The sequence below is a fragment of the Gnatocerus cornutus genome, chromosome 6 (assembly GCF_029298725.1).
Source record: "Gnatocerus cornutus isolate USDA-ARS CGAHR chromosome 6, icGnaCorn1.1, whole genome shotgun sequence".
Taxonomy (NCBI): Eukaryota; Metazoa; Arthropoda; class Insecta; order Coleoptera; family Tenebrionidae; genus Gnatocerus; species Gnatocerus cornutus.
Genome location: NC_142238.1, coordinates 5,855,951 through 5,875,956, shown reverse-complemented (window position 1 = coordinate 5,875,956; position 20,006 = coordinate 5,855,951). Strand labels below are relative to the sequence as shown.

The 20,006-nt window shown below is 34.8% G+C and overlaps 4 protein-coding genes across 4 annotated transcripts in view; 2 read left to right on the top strand and 2 right to left on the bottom strand.

The window, feature by feature from the left end:
- Positions 1-4,351: 4,351 nt before the first annotated feature.
- PCID2 (PCI domain-containing protein 2) lies at positions 4,352-5,956 on the bottom strand. The gene is made up of 2 exons (XM_088039078.1): positions 5,818-5,956; positions 4,352-5,744 (listed from the first exon to the last, which is right to left on the bottom strand). Exon 2 carries the CDS (start codon positions 5,738-5,740, stop codon positions 4,544-4,546), a length of 1,197 nt encoding a protein of 398 aa, XP_087895204.1. The 5' UTR covers positions 5,741-5,744; positions 5,818-5,956; the 3' UTR covers positions 4,352-4,543.
- A 1,333-nt stretch (positions 5,957-7,289) lies between these two features.
- The window catches only part of LOC148172418 (disks large 1 tumor suppressor protein-like), a 31,264-nt gene continuing 18,547 nt past the window's right edge, over positions 7,290-20,006 (bottom strand). Inside the window, exon 3 of the mRNA XM_088039089.1 lies at positions 7,290-7,729. Within this exon, the coding sequence (XP_087895215.1) occupies positions 7,698-7,729 (32 nt within the window). The 3' untranslated portion in view covers positions 7,290-7,697. The remainder of the gene's footprint in view (positions 7,730-20,006) is intronic.
- Positions 14,549-16,589, top strand: LOC148172420 (uncharacterized). The gene is made up of 4 exons (XM_088038704.1): positions 14,549-14,668; positions 14,742-14,830; positions 14,896-15,172; positions 15,219-16,589. Exons 1-4 carry the CDS (start codon positions 14,549-14,551, stop codon positions 16,587-16,589), a joined length of 1,857 nt encoding a protein of 618 aa, XP_087894830.1.
- On the top strand, positions 17,817-19,173 carry LOC148172419 (uncharacterized). The gene is made up of 2 exons (XM_088039077.1): positions 17,817-17,896; positions 17,948-19,173. The coding sequence occupies exons 1-2, from the start codon at positions 17,882-17,884 to the stop codon at positions 19,160-19,162; spliced, it is 1,230 nt and encodes a 409-aa protein (XP_087895203.1). The 5' UTR covers positions 17,817-17,881; the 3' UTR covers positions 19,163-19,173.

The window sequence follows — 20,006 nt, the reverse complement described above, 5'->3', positions numbered from 1 at the left end:
GCAAGATTATCATTTATAACTTTGTTAATAAACCAGTTATACTACACATTAAAAGATTAATTGTATGGCTACAGTCAGTAAAGCCTGAATATAAAATCAAATTTTTAAAATAAACTACAAGCTATTATTTTTGTAAATGTACGTTATGAGAATTTCCCGGCGCATCCACCATTTCCGTAGCTAAATATGCAGAGGTATTTATTTTTGTCACAGCATACAATAAAATACAACGAGTTGGACAATAAATGCCATTCTGTTACACAGATAGAACGAAAACACTTTTTGCCCTAGAGCTAGAAATACGTGAACACTGTAAACCAAATATTAGTATTTTGAACTTTTATTTCGTTCAGACTTTTTGCACTTATTTTCCACAGCAATAACACATTAAAACGGATTTTACGCCCTAAAACCACCAAGATCCAGCAGAGAATTAGCAGCGAGACTCATACCCATACATTCCTACTACTAAATTATATTTCTGATAAAAACTGCTCCAACAAAGTAGGCAATTATATGCAAGCATGAGAATTTGTTGGATTTCCACTCAAATGTTTTATCCAAGTTATTGAAAGCTTTCCCCGTTCCATTTACAAAAAAGTTGAATCACATCCGCCGCTCTTGATGATCAATGATGATTAATGACTTTGTGGTAACGTACATTTCTATTGGCATTACGAAATCTATTTGATTTGCAACTTTGCATTGAATTCCATTTATTAATCGCTTAATCCACTAATTAGTACCACTTACTCGTTAATTCAAAACCTTTATGGCTAATCACGGAATTAAATTCTTTTTGATATTCGTTTTAGATTGTGTAGGTTTCTAACTGTAGCACACTTAACTGAAATTATTTAGCTTAAAATAAATGTCTTAAAATAAACTAACAAAATTTCCGAACATGGAGTTCATCAGGCTTTTAGCGTTGTATGTAATTTAATACGATCCACTAAAAGTAAATTTCCGACTTCAATCGCTGGAGATTTGAACGTTACTAAAATTTCGGTTAGATTTAAGGACAAGCACATATTCCACAACTCCACAAGGCAGTTCAAATAACTGCATTTTTGTTAAATTACTTTCCGGTGTAACGAGTTGTGTAACCACCGTGCACAACCCTGGCCATACAGAATATTGAACACATGGGGCAAGTCATTTCAGATGGTTCGTCGCACAGCTTAAAACTTGCCAGAACCGATAACTGGAGCAATAAAAGGATTAATTTTTTCCTCTTTTTTCATCATCTCCACTCAGTTACATGTTGAACTACTTAGTGGAAAAAACTGACCAACAAGTTCACCATTTTTTCCGTCCAAATTAGAAGATCCGGAATATAAACACACACGAGCAAACAAAAATCCGGGGAATTAATGCAAGCGCCGTCCGCATGCCCCACAAATCTCGTTTTTGAATATTAATGTGATCCGATCTGAATCAACTTGGTTCGTATAAATTAAAACTACGTCATCTGATTAACATTTATTAAGTCCCGGAGGCGAGGGAATTGAAAAGAAAAGTTTTTTCGTCAAATTTAATCAACGGAAATCCGTAAAACTCTGCTAATTGGCGTTAACGTTACACCGACAACGTGACATGCAATGAAGGCTTGCGGCCTTCCGTTATCTGTGAAGGTATCCCCTGTTTGTATGTATATCTTAATTAAATTCCAGATTACACGTCCCAGCAAAATAAATAGTACATAAGGGTTGACTGTGTTTATTACATGGTTTTTGGAGGTGCATTCCGCTATTATTTACAGGATGGGAATGGTGTACCTTCCAGTCTCTTTACATCGACCATAATAACCTGCATGCTCGTGTGGGATTAAGTGCAAATTTTAATTAAAGCTGGGCTTAGTAGTTCGTGTAATCTTTAACTTGGCGCAGGTAATTTATCTGACAAAGATGGTATTTTGTTAGCGTACACACACATGCATATTACATACACCGTTTATTCCAGTATTTAGGGCGCTCACCGAAAATGAAAGTTAATCAATTGTAGGTAAGATAAACACTCATTTACTTTGCTTAAATTAGTTATAAACATCATAAATTATAAGAGATACAACGATAAAGCACTAAACTCGGTTTATTCGGTAAACCTAGGATAAACTACTTAAGGTGGAGAGCAGAAACGCAAACTCATTCTGCAGCATCTCGTTTAAGAAGGTTTATAAATTCATTTCTTGAAATACTGTTTTTGTAAAACAACATTTTACGCAAGAGCTATTTAGTTTACGTAAACATGAGCCTGGAAGGCGAAATCAAAAAATGTTAAGCCTCACATTCAGAATTCATATACGCTCCAATAACAATATAATTTAAGTAGATTACACAAAAAAAACTGACTACCGAAAAAAGGGGCAAACACAGCTTTTCTCCACCACTGCGGCAATTTTTTTTAGCTAATTTATAAAATTATGGCGTTTTTGCGTCAATCCCGTGAGTTCTATTCTTTACTTGTGCCAAAAATTTAACATCTAGTGACTCTAAAGATTGTTTTTGTTGGTGTGCCATCTGTTGAGCACACTATGCATTAACTCAACAGAAATGTGTCGCTCTTTTATCCAATTTATTTGAGAAATATTATTTGCTGCAATAACTATTTAAAGAAGTAAATATGTAATTATTATAATCAGAGCGTTGGTTTATCGAAAAGGTAATTTTCATAAAAATACAAAAAAAACAGAATGTCTATGAACATAACCTTACAATTTAAAATCAAAAACTTGTTCTATTACCAGTGCCGTTTCCACTTCATATCATTTTGATAATTACTTTTTGTTTCAAGAAGTCTAAGAACACTTCAAAAGCACTTAAAATTACACAAATTCACCGCAAACATTTTCACAAACCGAAAGTTCCGCGAATTCTGCACCATTTCGGGAAGCATCGGTCAATCTCGTCATTGTTCATAAATTCAAATTTATATAAAACTAAAAAATTGAGATAATCGCGTGATAAAAATTAAATTAATAAAAAAAACGACATCAACAAACATCATTTAAAACTAAAAGGAAAATTTATTAATGTCACTTCACGAACTCTCTGACGACCCGTACACACACGATAGTGTCCGAAGTGGTCTTGTTTGCTGTGTTCCAACCCTTAAGACGCGTCTTGTTTTACTCAATTTTTATCAGAAATTTCTAATTTCGTGACTCCAAAGTTAGTTTTCACCGACCAAAAACAGTTTTTTGGTTTTTGTACCGGTTATTAACGCACAAACACTTGAAATTTTCTCAGTAGAGCCAAGACAAGAAAAGTGCTTCGGGGTGGCTTTTTGGGGCTATTTGAGAGGTGCCATGCTACCAAGAGTAAATTTTGTGAAGAGTGAATTACTTTTAGGACGAGTGGAGTGATTTTTGTGAACAGTAAAGTGAGTTTTGTGAACACAAACAAGTGATATCCCTAGACATGATGTCATAGGCAACCAATCATAAAGTCTGTTTTTTTTTTTAAAACCACCAACACCGCAATCTTCCCCTGCATTACAACCGGCAACGTTGCCTAGGGAGATTTTTAGTGAGAAAATAGTTTCAAATTTTTGACATTTCTGAAAATTAGGCAGTGTTTTCGTTAAAAACGTTTCTTTACAGCGTGTTGGATTGCAAATCAAATGATTTAATAGTGAAAAGACTGGGCACAGCCTGAAAGGTGGTTTTGTGTAATCAAATTGTCAAGTAGGCAGCTAACCTATTTGATTTTATCACCAAAAAGTCACCATCGACGACGTTGCCGGTTGTAAAGTGGTGGGAGAGTGCGGTGTTGGTGGTTTTTCAATAAAAAAACGGATTTTACACGAGCTCAAACTTTGATGGTAAGTTCCTCCATATTTCTTTTTGGTGTTAAAAACGAAAAATTCAGCGTTTGCGGTGATGAAAAGGACTTTTTCACAATATTTGTGAGTTCTGTCCGTAACAGTAAAAACAGCAAAAACAACAAAAGTTTTTTAATCATGTTTTTACCTAATTCAAGTAAAATCGTCAATTATTTGTGCTAGTTTTTATTTCATTTCACTTTAACTGCTGTAGAGTCCAACAGTTTGATATAAATACAATAAATTAACAATATGCTTGTCAGGCGCATCCACCATTTGTAGTTTTTATTCATTTCATGGCAAGCACATGTTTTAAGAAGCTGTTTTCTCATTGTAAGTCCCAAGAACCAATAAAAACAAAGTAAACTCTAGTATTACTTATAAAAAAGTACAGAAATGGTTTAGCAGCAGATGTTTAATAGAGTCTACATTTACGTACCTAATAAAATTTCATTTTATTTGAGCATGCTTTAAAGCAATGAATCAAGCAAATGCTGTAAAGATTCTCACGTAAATAAAATTCAGTACAGTTCATAAAAAGATTTATTTTACATACTAACTTACTTTGTTACAAATATAAAATAACATCTATCTTATTCCATCAATGTCATTCATTGTGAGCAATACAGGTGTTTAACAATAAAATATATTACACCAAACTGTAAATCCTATCGTTTGAAACTTCTGTACACACATTCTAAGTTTTACAAATCAGATAAACCTACGTCAAACTAGTAAGCGGAGGAAACGGATTTTGCTTACTGACAACAACCTTCCTGTGTTGATGTGAAATGTACCCTTTAATTTTCCCCTCATAAATCAGATTTGCAACAATACATTCAGTTTCATCCAAATCAACGTCAGTTTGTCCCAAATACACCAACGCAGTCTGTAAAGCCTCAACTGGAATTTGATGAGTGTTTAAAATTAAGTACACTTTTTTGAACAAATTGCGATACGCAATAATTTTCAATTTGTCTACAATCAAATAAATCCCGCATTTGATGAAAAATGTCTCGTGTTGGTCCATTATCTTATCAAATGCCTTCAAGTTCCCTTGGCACACTGCTTGGACTAAATCCCATAGTAACGCCACATCGTACTTTTCTAAAACTTCTCTACTTGGGATGTACCCTAATAACATTTTCACAGGTACTAAATATATCAAGATAAGTCTCTTATTTTTCTTGCTAAGCTTGTGGCAGTTCTCAAAAGCGTAAGTCAAGTACTCATCTGCGACTTTGTAATCACTGTCAAACATAGCTTTGCGCCCTACAAAATACCGATAAGTAATCTGTTGACTCAGAGAAAAACTCTCTTTGAAAGGTGAAGACTCAATCGCCCTTATTAACGGCTTACACAAGTGTAACTTATTAATACGAAAATAAACTTTAAAAAGCTGATTAACCAAAGCTAACATTCCAATCCTTTTAGTGTCCTCTTCTGCTGATCTGTTATCAGCAGCACAAACACGAAAACATCCCATCAAACACTCTGCTGCTTTCTCAAGGATTTCTCCAGGTTTTTCACTAACTCCAGCCCTTTGATTCTCAGCTAACTGTGCTAACAAGCGAAGATCCAAACACACAACGTACATAATTGGGAGAGACCAATTCTCTTCTTTCTGAGCTTGCAGGATCTTTGTGAAAGTCTGAGTAAGAGTACTTTGTACATTATAAGCAGACAAGTAATCATTTTGACTGATCGCGAACAAACACTTGAGATGTAAAATAACAAGTTCGTCGAGCGGAGCGGTCAGAAAACGCTCAACTATTCCTTCAGGACTCTCAACATGGTAATTGGCATAACCTGCGTGTTCGTGTCGTAAAGACAGGAAGTGAGCAACTCTGATGCCGTCTTGGGAGCGCCAGTACTTCTCGATTAACTGGAGGTAATGAGCCACAGACATTAAAGTCATTTTGCTGAAAAAAAGGGGGAAATGTGAGGTTATGCAAGCTATACTCGGTTATTTTAACATAAAGATGGAATACTCACTTGATGTTTGTGTTAATACGTGCTCATTCTTTCAATTACAACTAATTTCTGAGGGGTGGATGTGGTGTTAATGTTGATAAACTAAACTTTCTTGGGAGCTTCCACCGGTGCTGTCAACACTGTCAAACTAAGTCGTGTGGAAACGACAGGTGGCGCTAGTGTATTTGAAATGAACGAGGATCAATATATGAACGCAGAATTATTCTATTAAAATAATATCAAAAATGTAACGATATTAACTTAGATTGAATCTCTTTTAAATTAGAAATTGTTATCTAAGTAAAAGTATTTGACAGTCAAGGAATCTGCAACTTCAAATCAGACTACAACTATCTTACGCCACTGTCTCATAGATGGCGCTGTGAAAATTGATTCAATGGCGTATTTAAATTTGAATTAAAAAAAAGGAAACATAATATTTAATGAAATTAACGCATCAGTTATCTTGCTTTACTTTCAATCAATATTTAACATAAACACACATTAGTGCTACCAATGTAATAAATTCCAATGTTAATTAATTACTAATTAATTTTATTTTTTAGGATCTGTGCTATGTTCGGTCTTCATTTACCTTAGTTCGTATTAAAGATCAACATAACACTGTTAGAAAATTCGATGTCAATATGTACAATATAGCGTGACATCTCATGTTGCTAAGGGAACAAATTTGAAGATTTTCTTTTATGAATTTAAACAATACAAAACAAATTCTTGGATAATATTACTTCCGCTTGTAAATCTTCCCATTTTTTAAATTTCTTTAAAGTACGGTTTTAAATTCTTTATAATTTATTTCTTAGGAACAAAATTAAATCTTTTTTTATAAAATGTTTGAGTGCGACGTATTAATTAGCTACAATTACCTAAAACTATAAACATTTATACATGTGACATAGCCCTACACATATTAGAATGGTTTTGATAAATGTAGCAATTAATAACCCAACACCAAGAAATTTGTAAGAATTTTTATTAGTCACGCTACAACAGTGTGAACTTGCAATACACTCAAGAATCTTGACCGGGAAGAACTGGGTCAACAAGTCCTATCTCGGCATGCAGAGTAAGCTCAATTCATTTTGTTCAACAAATTTCCTGTAAAAACCTAGCTGAAAGCGTTTGAACTAAATAATTGAATTCATCGATTTGTTGATAAGCGCGCGCTATGTTCTCTGAGAGATCTGGAGGTTGTTCGTTCACCATTTTTAGAAAGTTTTTTTAAGTCAAACTTTACCACAAGAAGAGTGATGCAGAAATGTGAATCGTTCCAGTTTGTACTTACGTCTACAATCGTGAATGGAATATTTAATGAGAACTTTTATAAATACATGCCGTTCACTGTCAAGGCTGTGCCGACAACCAAAACAACGCAGAAAAAACGATCCAAATAAGCCTTTTAATTAATGCAAATGAAGTGGCATTACACAATACTTCTTAATCCGTAATTATGCCAGCGATGTTGAGTTTTTTATAGTTGTTTATATTTTTTTATGCAAACCTGCCGAATTTAGTTTGATTAGCTCTGCCGACCACTGAAATACTGTTTACTGAATGTTGACCGAACTAATTGATAACAAGCGGTGAAGGCCTAAGCCTGGCCACGTTCCTGGTTTATCCTAAAAGTGTTAACGGAATATCATAATTGGAGTAATTTCCAATTTTGTGAACATGTGTCGGTGGGGATTTGTTCAAAATTCCGCAAACTTACAAAAAGAATTGTTTTAATGCAGTTATAATATCCACTAAGGAATTTGAGAGCATTAGCTCGGCTAGCTACTTAAAAACAGCTTACGGGTCCAGTGGTGTTTATGTAAATTGTTCGTTAAATCAAAATTTCAATCATTCAACTTGTAGTAGCAATAAAAACAGTACCTGTCTCATTTATTCTTCATTGGAAGGTTGTACTCACCTGAAACAAAAAATTCGTAGAATATCGGGTACAGGATATAAATATTTCATTCTTTTTCCAGCTCATTTGAATATAAATGGGGTATTTAGAGGGGTGTGGTGGGGGCGGTTGAGGAGGGAAGGGGTGGTTGGGTGAGTGAAGATGGTTGGTGGACGGGGGGTTTGAGAGAGATACACATCTCGTGAGAGTTGTTTTTTAAATAAAAGGAAATTTTACTCAAAGGTTTTAATGTGAGATTTTTCAATCAGTCATTGACTCTTATTAAGGCACTGCACCTGTTTCGAGCGAAAAGAAAGTGTTAAACAATGAACACGTTCAGAAAACAAGAACAACATTGTTCCATTACAAGATGATGTAAGCTCTAAAACGTTCGGAAATAAAAAAAAAATCAACGCTTGTCATTGAACTTGGTAAAATATTTGGAAACTTTCATATTGTTTAGACACTAAAGGTCTGTGTATTCCTTAGACTCAAAAAGAATTAAACACAAAATTGGAAAGTCATGATACCTTGATAAAATGAGCTAAATAAGAGTAAGAAAGTTAATTAAGGAAGTGCGGAGTAGAAAGAAGAATATAGAGTGATGTTAAAGCATAATAAACAGTTCAAAACCATGAATTTACAACACTCCTTAGAAATTTAGAAAAACTTGTATTGGCAAAGTGGCTGATCATTTCTAGAGCATATGGCGATCCCAAGAAAAATCTCTTTTTTTAATATGTATATCCGAGTCCTGATTCAATAAAGCAAAACGGAAGTCGGATTCGGAACTAGGGGCGAAGTTTATCAGAGACTGCCCGTTCCGCTAGTACAAAACCTCGCTGACTACTGTAATCCATCGATCCTTCCACAAAAAAATGTTGGGGTTGTGTAACTGAATTCTACCAAAATGTAAATAAACATAATAAAAAGTTACTGTAGATACACGCATTGGTACTAACTATAGTAGAGTTTTAACTCTATAAACTGGAAAATCGTCATATTTAGAAAACATCCCCAAAATTTTTAATTATCAAACATATTAATCAATACTATTTACGACAAAACGTGACAAGAGAGAGATTAACGTAAATTTAATTTAAGAATATTAGATTTCGTTTTCAAGAACGTTTAAATTGTTTAGGAAATTTGATACAAGTGGTTTAAAAGGCAGAAAATGTTTTCAATAGCTCATTACTTCATTGCACTGTTATTTATTCCAATAATAAATAAATATCAGCAAAAGTAGGGTAAAATTTGACCTTAATTATTGAATTAATTTGTTCAAGATAAGTATCTACATGTCTATTAGATCTCATATTTACATTAATTGCGGCATATCAAAAGTGATTCACTACTTTTTTAATAAACACGATAATAAATATGTAGATGGGTAGGTATCTGTACCTACATGTATCACTGTCACAAGCATAATACGTAGATACACGTTATATCAATTTATCAGATCATTATTGTAAAAAGCAACTCGCTGCAATGCATACGTATAGTTCACGTATTCGCCTAGCAAAAAGTATAAAAAGAAATGACAATGTGATTTGAATTTGTATTTTCAACTTGATGCATTTTTACAGGAGATACAATTCTACAAAAGTTTTCAAAGGATAGTGTTAATCTAAAAATAATAATCTTTCAGCTATGTAAATACATTCCATCCTGACCAATCTGATTACTATATGAATTTCATTTCATTGCCAATTTTCCATAAAACCATCTAATTTTTTGTCTGCTGTTCTGGAAAAAACAGCCACATGCATTGCAATTTTAATTGGATGTCAATAAAATGAAGCCATCATGTCTGGTAACGATAAAAGGGAAATATAAGCTATTCATTTAAAAAATCTTCGCATTGAGTTCCTAAACTATTAGTATTTAGTTTAAATCCGCTTCTCATTTATCGCCCATAAATAACAAATAAAAACCCTGCTAGTTTTATTTAGCTAGCTCGTTGCAGCGATTAGTAATAAATAATAGCCTATTTAATGGCAGGAAATGTATAATGAATGCTTTAATAATTAATTAATTGTGCATTCATCCGTTCCATGAGTAAATCTAAAAATATATGAACCTGAATAATTTGTATCTTTTTTCCATCATCGTTAATCACAAGCGAGTTGAACGCAGACTGCGAATGCCCTGTATTAAGGCTGTTCTACCCCTCAACTAAAATTCGTGTTTTAAAAAATATGCAACCCAACATACTAACCATTTGACACATGCCAATCATCCATAAGGGTGAAAATCGTCTGTAAAATTAGCATATTTTCTACCACAGTTCAGCAATAAACCAGGCACATGAATTTGCCTTGCTTTGGAGTTTGTTTCGAACGTTTTCCCGATTTCGAAATATTATGTCCCTCGAAAATAATAAATGAATAATAAAGAGAAATAATAAATGATGGCATCATCTAATAAACTTTATATTTCAAGTAAAAAATGTTTCGTTAAAAATGTGTACCATCACAATTTTATTTTCAAAATTACACTGTGCGACAAATTCAAATTAATTTTGTGTTATGGAATCCAAACAAAGTACATACCCAAAGAACATCCTTACCTCAAAACCTTCACAATTTTTAACATAAGTAGTTGAAAAAATCATAGAAAAGAGATTCTTTTTCTATTTTACTTATGATTTTAATGTATGTATGGTTATCAATATTTAAAATACACATAAAAAGAACTAAAATTAAAAAAAAATATATGCAAATCATAACTTGTTTAGCCGCCAACTTTGATACAATTTTTTTATTTTTTATTACAAAATTCGATTTTTTACAATAATTTTAAATTGATTGTATTTGACAATGTACAGACTTTTATTTTGGAAACAAAAATGTTTAAAACTTACAAAGTTATAAAATTTTACTTTTAAAATTAAATATAAAATTTGGTGGTGACTTGCGGTTACCGGCATATGTTTTATCAAAAGGTGGGCTACCTATAGAACATAACAGTTTTTTGGCTACTAAAACTTTGTCACGCAGTGTTTTAGTTGATAATAAATTTAAATAAATTAGATTTAGATATTAGTTCATCTTGTCGTTTCTTGTGTTTCAACGAATCCACGGGTATTTAATAAAATCAATTCTACCAAATTTTAAAATGGATATTTGGGTACTTCCGAATAACACAAAATATTACAGGTAGGTAAAGAATATGTTCTAGAGCTACAATTTTTTTTATAAAATTGAAAAAACACTCGATCACGATTTTGTTTTCGATAAATCGCTTATGCCAAAGGTATTTTTACCATGGCAACATAGAAGTTGTTTTTAATCGCGGAAAATGCAAGATTGTAGAAAAAATATTGTGTGTATTTCGAGCGCAAATTCAAATTACCGTTTTAGACTTTTTGTCTCTTTCAATCGGCAATGTAAATTTTTACGCTCTTAATACACAAATAGCTATTAAAATTTGTGTAGTTATACTTTTGCCATCAGCTACTTATGTTAATGTGAGTTTCAAAATTATGAAAGATATCCATCGATCTAGAAGGATTCTAAGTAATACTGGTGTATTAAATTTTAACACTAATTTGTTTTTACATTTTATACGTGGACGTCAAAAAACTTACATTTATACGCATCACGAAAAATTAAAAAAATACATATCTTGACATAACTAAATATTTCACAAATTGAGAACAAATGTCCATCTCAATGAATGTTTTCATCGTTTTGGAAAAGTTTAAAAAGTTGCTACAGTAGCACAATTTGAGATATGTATAAAGGAATCATTGAAAATGTAAAATCATGCTTTGGGTAATTATTTTAACAAAGTTGGAGAAATTGCCAAAATACAGAAGTAACAATATAGAGCTATGCTGGTATCTAAAAATCAAATAGTTACGAGAGCGCTAAAAAGCTTTCAATCTTATGGCTACTTGAGAAAACATTTCACCCTGCCTGCGGCAAAGGACCAAATGGCCAAATATGCAATAAAATGCATAACAATCAATGTATGAAATGCAATTAATCCGTTGTCCTATATAGAATAGACTGTTTAAATGTAATGTTGTAATGCAAGTTATTAATTGAGGTCTACTTCAAGAGTCAAAAGCGATTTTTTTGTCAACAAATATGAGTTTGATTGCACTAAATCTAAACTCAAAATACTACACTCAACTGAGAAAAAAAAAAGGTTCTGAACAGTGACTTTTTAATTATATTATCGATTGAAAATCATTTGCAATCGTTAATCTAATTATTAAAATGTCGACAAAATGTCTTAAAATTTATTTTTAGAAATCTTGCATGAGGGATAAAATGTTATTATATTCAGATGCGGCAGTTTTCAATTCTTGGTAGAAAGTAGGTATAAAGTTGGGGTCCCAATGGTCAATCGCCGTTCCGCCGAGTTGTAGTCGTCAAACCGTGATTAGGATTCGAGACCCCCTGTTGTGAGGGGCTGTAAATCATGGCAACATTGAAGTGTTGGTTGCCGACTTTTTGAAAATTGGGGATCATTTTTACATTACATTTTATTTTTTTCTAAAGAAACTATTCATGTGGGGAAAAAACCAAGGAGTTTCCCGGATGTAGAATAAAATCCCTCATCTATCGAGTCGTAGTTCAAGCAAAAATACCTAAAACTGTGCCCGTAAAACGACATGGCGTTTTTTCAGTTTTTATTTTTTTTAAATAAATTTATAAGAAATTTTTGAAAATCAAAGAGTTTCCCGTGTACATTTTGATATTATCTACACGTACAAAAAAAATCAAAATTCCAACTCCTAATTTGTGGCCGTAAAAAGTAATGGCGTTTTGCGCTATTTCCTATGCACTTCGGCCGGGGTAGGACGGAGCCTTAAGGGTAAATGCTATTTAGGTCTAAGGGTTGATCCCATCTCCGCACTTTTTTCGCGCCGGTAGCTCGAGTGATTTCAAAGAGGGTACGCTATCGAATGTATCCATCGATGTTATGGATACGGCGTGTTACACGACAGACCAAATAAAGTTACTTCCTGATAGTCTCCGAGCGAGCTTGCCCAAGAACAAGTTTTCGATGAAAGTGACATGAATCACCTGAAGAAAGAAACTCGGGAAAAAACCCATCACCGTTTATGCAAAAATTTGACAATGAAGCAAGCGGGTCTGATGCAAGAACTTTCCGAATATGTAACGAAGCATTGTGACAAGAAATTTATCCGAGAATTTTGTATAAAGATGTAACAAGCTAAGTTGTCGATTTCATCGAATGAAAGACAATTTTCTTCGGCGTAAAAGGTTAAAAGTCATTTTTTACAAACTGAATTCACTTAGTCGTATCGGACAATAAGAGAACTGGGGAATCGAGAACTCTAATCTAATCTTTTCTTTTATAATGACGGGAAAATACCACAACTTACGACGCGGAAAGAAATGTGAAAGCTCAGTCGTGGGGGATTCGTAGAACAAAAGCAGGAGCAATATTATGATGACGCCTTGAGCAGTCGTGTTTTGTACCAAAAACTTGAAAAAAGTTGATGTTATTTCCGTTCGCATAAAATAACGTCATTTCTTCGCTAAATTTTCTCCGGATGACGATGATTCGAAAGGAAACGCCATCATTTTGTTTGTTCTCTAGATTGCTGTGCATCGATGAAAAAATGCTGCTTGGCATGAATATCTTCATAAGGTTAACGGAATTCCCTCACTTTTTGTACGTTACTCATATCTCTTTCATCTTTTGCGTTTTTCCCGATAACTTCAATGATCGTTGACACTTTAAATTTAAATTGCAATTTTTAAGTGGAATGAACACAACTTTCTCCTACCAGTTTGATCGATCGACAAAATAAATTTAGATAAAAGAAAAACAATGTCTGATCAGGCTAATCACCCAAATTTCGCACAATTAATGAAAAATCATTTAAATTTTTCACATTGTTGCTAATAAAACTGCAAAACTTTGATGAAAATAGAATGCAATTGTAAAATAAATAGAATGTATGTATGTAGAAATAATGTGTGAAACATTTACCTATGTCAACAGAAATATAAAAAAATCCAATCGCATTGCTCAAAAATATCCGAAAAAATTTAGATATTTGGAGTATCTAAATTAGTCGGACGCGCTTTGAATGTGCTAAGCTCAGTGCTAAGCAAACATTGCTGTGCACAAAAAGACCCAGATGTTACAGAAAAGAGCTTTATTGATCGGAATCGAATAAGAAAAGCCGATCATATTGTGACGTCTGAAGCATTTGATTTATTGCATGTCAGTACCATAACTTCATGTGCTATCATCGTTGATAAAATAATTTTTAGTTGCTTCTGTTTTTTCGGCATCAGAAAGGGGTGGAAAATCTAGTATACTGGATTTTTTTTTGTTAAAATACGTGGCAAACAACTTCAAGTTTTTTAAAGAATGTTTTTTACCCTTTCAACAAAATCCGCGTCATTCATATTAATTTATAAGCAGAAGAGACAATAAAGAATAGAATAAATTAACATAATTTTATGTTTAAACTAAATAATGGCCACTGTTTAAAAATGCAGGCCTGTAGTGTTATATAATTATGTATTTTGTTATACATCTTTAAATAATAATAATTCAACAAATCAATTAATTTGTGAATGTGCAATCGAATGAAGCAAATAAAATTGTAAATTTGCTTTTCGATAATGTCTGTTTTCAAATATAAATGAATAAATAAACTACATTGTTTAATTTTAAAAATTGACAAAACAGAGAATATAACGAGAGGCTGTTATATGCAGTTTTATCTGCATATATTAAAGAAACCTGAGAGGTATTCATAGTAAAACGAAAACTATTTTATAGCTTGAATTGATTTGGCTATAAAAATGTCGAATCTAATACACGTTTACGTAAAGTATGCTACAACTGTTGAAGTTTGAAGTGAATTCTTGTAAAATCACAAAGAGGGGGCGTTTACATTTTGTTTTAAGTACGAGAACACTCTCATTTGCTTTACACGAGATCAAACATAAATTAGTAGTCATGTGAGACACTCATTACTAGCTTGACCTATCTGTTGACATCCAATTTTATTGAAACATAAGAATAGGAGACCCATTCTTTAAAATGTCATGTTGTTTGTCCACATTATAAAACAATAAATCCTTGTTCAATTTTTTTCTGCGTGGATGTCCACTGGTATCCGTGTATTGGATTTTGCAAATAAAAAATACTTTAGTAGCATGCTATCAAGTATGTACGAGTTTATCCCAGCTGGATTTATTGATTTTATTCTTGTCTATCGAATTATTACTGTATTTTCAATATAAAAACGCTACGAGTTCTCATGTGTTTAAAATGGATGTTTCTGTCAAATTTACGACAAGAGAAAATTATAATTTAAAAACTGGAATGGTGACATCAACATCCTTGTCCTTCAAACTAAAAATTCCCCTTTATAAAAGCCCAACTGTTGAACTGATTGTCATTTTGTGGGTGTTGTTAGCAAGGCCAGAGCAAAATGAAGATCCTGGTGGTAAAGTATATTAGTCGAACTAAACTCTCAATATAATGTGCTTGTTTTAAGTGTTTACTGGTGATTGCTGTAGTTTCCGCTGAAAAATCAGACACGAAAACCAAAGTAGGAAAAGAAGACAAACCAAAACGCCACATTGATGGTACATCCGCGTACAATAACTACGATTTTTCAAGTTTTGATAACTCAGGGTCCGGATATGGAAGCGGTGTTTCGCTAGGATCGGTATCGTTAGGATCAGGACACGACAGTGGTTTGTCTCTTGGTTCCGGCTATGGAAGCAGCGTGTCCTTTGGTTCTGGATACGGTACTGGTTCATCACTAGGATCCGGATACAGTTCCTTGGGATCTGGTTTTAGCACAAGTGGATCAAGATACGCCGGCGGTAGCTCCTTGGGATCTGTAGGATCAGGGTACACCCATGGTGGTTCTTTGGGATCTCTAGGATCTGGGTACACCAATGGTGGTTCTTTGGGATCTCTAGGATCTAGATACAGCACAAGCAGTTCCCTCGGCTCCGGAAATTCCGGCGTCTCCGCTTCCATTTCACGTCACTCCACCGGAGTGCGCTTTGGAAGTGGTTACAAGACCATTGAAAACATCGCACCAAAAGTCTCGAACGTGAGGACACACGAAATCCACACAGTCACTCAACATGTAAATGTCCCAGTGCCTCAACCCTACCCAGTTGAAATTACTAAGACTGTCTCCGTACCGCAACCATACCCAGTCGAAGTTCCTAAGCCAGTCCCAGTTCCATACAAGGTAAATGTTCCCGTCGAAGTACCTAAACCTTACCCGGTTAAAGTGACGCAACATGTTCCTGTTCCCGTTGAAGTCAAAGTCCCTGTGGAAGTCCCAAAACCGTACCCCGTCCACATTACCAAAACTGTCAAAGTACCAGTTGAGAAACCCGTTTATGTCAAAGTACCACATCCAGTGACTGTAACAGTGAAACAGCCTTATCCTGTCGCTGTGAAAGTTCCTACACCAGTTCTCGTCAAAGTCCCTGAAGTTGTAGGCGTGAACACCGTGTCCCATGTGGACTCGGGATATGTTGCTGACCATGGTCAAATTTACACCGATGGAGGCAACAGTTATGGCTCCGGGTACGAAATTATTTCCACTGGCGGCGTCCACTCTGGATCCGGGAGTTTCCTCGGCAGCGCTGATTTAGGATCCAGCTTTGTTTCTGGCTCCGGAGTCGAGTCAGCATATAGATCAGACTATGGAGTAAACGGCGGTTCTAGCTTTGGTACAGGATTTGGCGTAGATTCCGGTTCTCAACTCGTTTCCGGATTATCATCTGGAGGTGGTTCTAGTAAATCAAGCGGTGGTTACCTAATTGGTTCATATGTCCCAAGCATTCGTGGCGGACTTTCCGGATACAACTCCCAGAACACACGTTGGAAACACTTGTAATTTATCAAAGAAATTTATGGGAAATCGTGTCGCGTAAAATGTTAATAAAATGGCTTAATAATGATATGCATCCAATTATCTCATGAATGAGGCAATAAAATATTCTGTTTTGGAAGATGTGTTTTATTGTACCATTTCATTCAAAACACCTGCCGACTGGTTTCGCTAACACAAAACTCTTGCAAAATTTTAATTCAATGCAAATGTTTCCGATATTTATTAAAATTCATGTTAAAGTAAAAGTTGCTCCGGGAAGTGTTTTTGAGAATGAAGTTTGTTATTTTCAATTTTTCACTGTTTAAGATTCTGTAAAATTGTTTTTAATTGTTGGATTTTTTAAAGTCCACTCAGGTTAGAAACACCGTTGCCCCAAAATGGCCTTCAGTTAACATTTACAATAAAAAATTTAGACTTTCTATTATTGCGCTCGCATGTGTATAGAAGATTATTGACTTTTTTTGTACTGTTTTCTAAATAAATTGAATATTATTATCACTAATATGGATTTGTAATTAAAATCACTATTACGTTATGGTATGTTCATATGTAAGAAAACCATTATACAAAATTGTTCATTATCTACTATTAAGAAGAAAGCTCAAAATAATTTACCATTCTGGTATAATTACATATCTCACAAATTTCTTTTTTTATGTGTCGCTATCAAATCACGTAAGATGACTGCTTTTGAAATATGTCCAGGAACAAAATTATTCATATTCAATCATTTCTTATGTCACTATTGGAAAAAAACAAAATATTCAATATAACTACGTTGCTGCAACAAAATATCATTTCAATTTTTGTAACCAGTAAAAATTAAACAGATTTGCAAAATGCTCGTTTTATTTTTAGAGCGTTATTTACGGTATTCATTATATTAACTCTATTTATAATTATACACTACTAAAAATCATTGTTCCAATCGCAGTAGATATCATTAACAGTCTGTTAATTGCACAAATTCAATTAAAAAAAGTTTGATTACACTGATTTACAGACTAATTATGAATGTCGGACAAACTAACACAGTTTTTATCAACACTAAAAAAATGTAAACAAACAGTTTTTCTAATTGTATTCACATAAAATGTCCTTTGAATTCTCGCCAAACCTCTTCAACAATGGCAAGTTCTACCGAAGGCACATTTAAATGTGACTTATATCGGGATGGTCCGACATCGTAGCCGTGAAAGTGCAATTTGTCGCCTATCCGAGGTGTGGTCAATATATAAGAAAGTCGCTCGTCCAGTTTGTGTATCATTTCATCTTCACTTTTCTTTTCGCACACAATGAAAACCGTCGTGGTAGGTTATCGCCAAAAGTTTTTGTTTCGAATAACGTTTTATAATTTCCAGATTCTACCGCTTATACTAGCCATAACTAATTTAGCAAGTTGTGGAGTAGTCAACAGCGGAATCACTGCAGACTTAACACCGCCAGTCAGTACCGATTACGCCACAGGATATGGGTCAGAGCCGGTGCAGCTACTTCATGGTACATCCGGTGCAGAAATAGGCCACGGTGTTGTCGCTGTAGCCCAACAGAACGTGGGATATGCAGAAGCCACCCATGGGCATGTTGATGTTGCTCCCGTGGCAGGAATTGTTGGCACTCCAGGACATGTTGGTGTTGCAGCCGCCCCCGCCGCCCTTGGAACAGGGCATATTGGTGTTGCGCCCGTTGCGGAAGTTTCAGGCGCCCCTGTCGCTGTTGGTGGAGGACATGTTGGAGTTACTCCTGTTGCCGTCGGCGTGGGTGCGGCGACAGGAGTGCTGCTAGGCCAAGGATTAGGCACGGGTCCTGTCGTGGACGGTGGAACCACTTACACCCAAAACACGCAACATGTGGCGATACCGGTTCCTCATCCTGTTCCTGTTGTTATTCATCGCCCAGTTCCTGTTCCGGTCGCGGTCCCGCAACCTGTTGATGTTCCCAGACCAGTTCGTGTAGAAGTTCCACACCCGGTTAAAGTTGTCATTACCAAACCTTATCCGGTCGTCGTACCTCGTCCAGTCCCAGTTCCCGTACATAAACCCGTTTATGTGAAAGTGCTAAAACCTGTTCCAGTTAGTGTCCCACAGCCATATCCGGTTATTATCCCAAAACCCGTTCCGGTACGCGTCCCAACGAAAGTGGAAGTGCCTGTTCCAGTTCCAGTTCACCATCATGACCATCATCACGATTTTCATCATGATCATCATCACGATTTTCACCATGATCATCATCACGATTTGCATCATGACAGCCACCACCACCATCATGGCTCCCTCGTAATTCCTGGAGGTTTGAAAGGAGGCTTAAGCAGTCATTTATATGGTGGTCTGTTAAGCGGTCATGGGTCACTCAGTAGTGGTCATAAGTCGTACTATAGTGGTCTTGGTCTTGGAGCTTACGCGAGCAAACATAGTCATTATTACAGCGATCATAACTTTAGCGGAAGTGGTGGTTTTTCAAACCACCATGATCATCATTACCATGGCCACCATGATCATCACGACCATCATGATCACCACGACCATCACTATCATAGCTCAAGCTTGTACGACAGTAATGGAGGTTACAAGTATTGAGAAAAAGTTGCATTGTTCCCATAATCTAGTCGTTATCATTGTCTCTTGTTCAGCTAAAAAGTGTTCAATAAATATATTTTTATTAAAAATTTTCCGTTTACTATCACTTTCCAGATGACATAAGCAAAGAAATCGAGACGATTTTCGAGCCATTATTTATGAATCAAATTAAGATAAAACTTTCTCATCCTAAGCGGTAACGTGTGGAAACATAAACCAGATCGACGATCTTATATTATTCAATTTACATATTACACCAAAGGCCACACCTGCGCACGTGTAAGTCTAAAATTTCACGAGAGAAATTTATGCCGTGGTTTACGCCAACGAATCGGGGGCTTTGTGAAGATAATATTTTTGTGTTAGAAATTTAATTTCCGACTAGAAGATGTCACACTGATTTCCACACGTGCACAATTACACGTTCTTTAAAAAAATGTTGAATAATTTATTAAAGGCTGATTTCAGGCTTATGAGATGAAAAAATCTCCAAAATATGTGAGTTGTCAGGAATAAAAACACCGTTGGGAATTTCCTTCACAATTTATGACACATTTAAACATTTAAAGTGGATTTTGCCTTTCATAACGATGAGCTGAGCTGTACAGTTTAAAACACCCATTTAAGAAGAAAATAAGAAAACTTTGTAGTTGTTAGGCCCTAAATGATCTATGGTTGTACGCAACTGAACAGGAACTACTTAAATTTCCAACTTCACAATTAACTTTACATTTAACAAGGTAACGTTGTCAAGTTAATTAATGCTGGGGAAGTAAAAAAGTCGAGAGACAAGCAACGTGCATCAAAAAGTGAAATTCGGTTTTTCATTGTCGAACATAGAAAA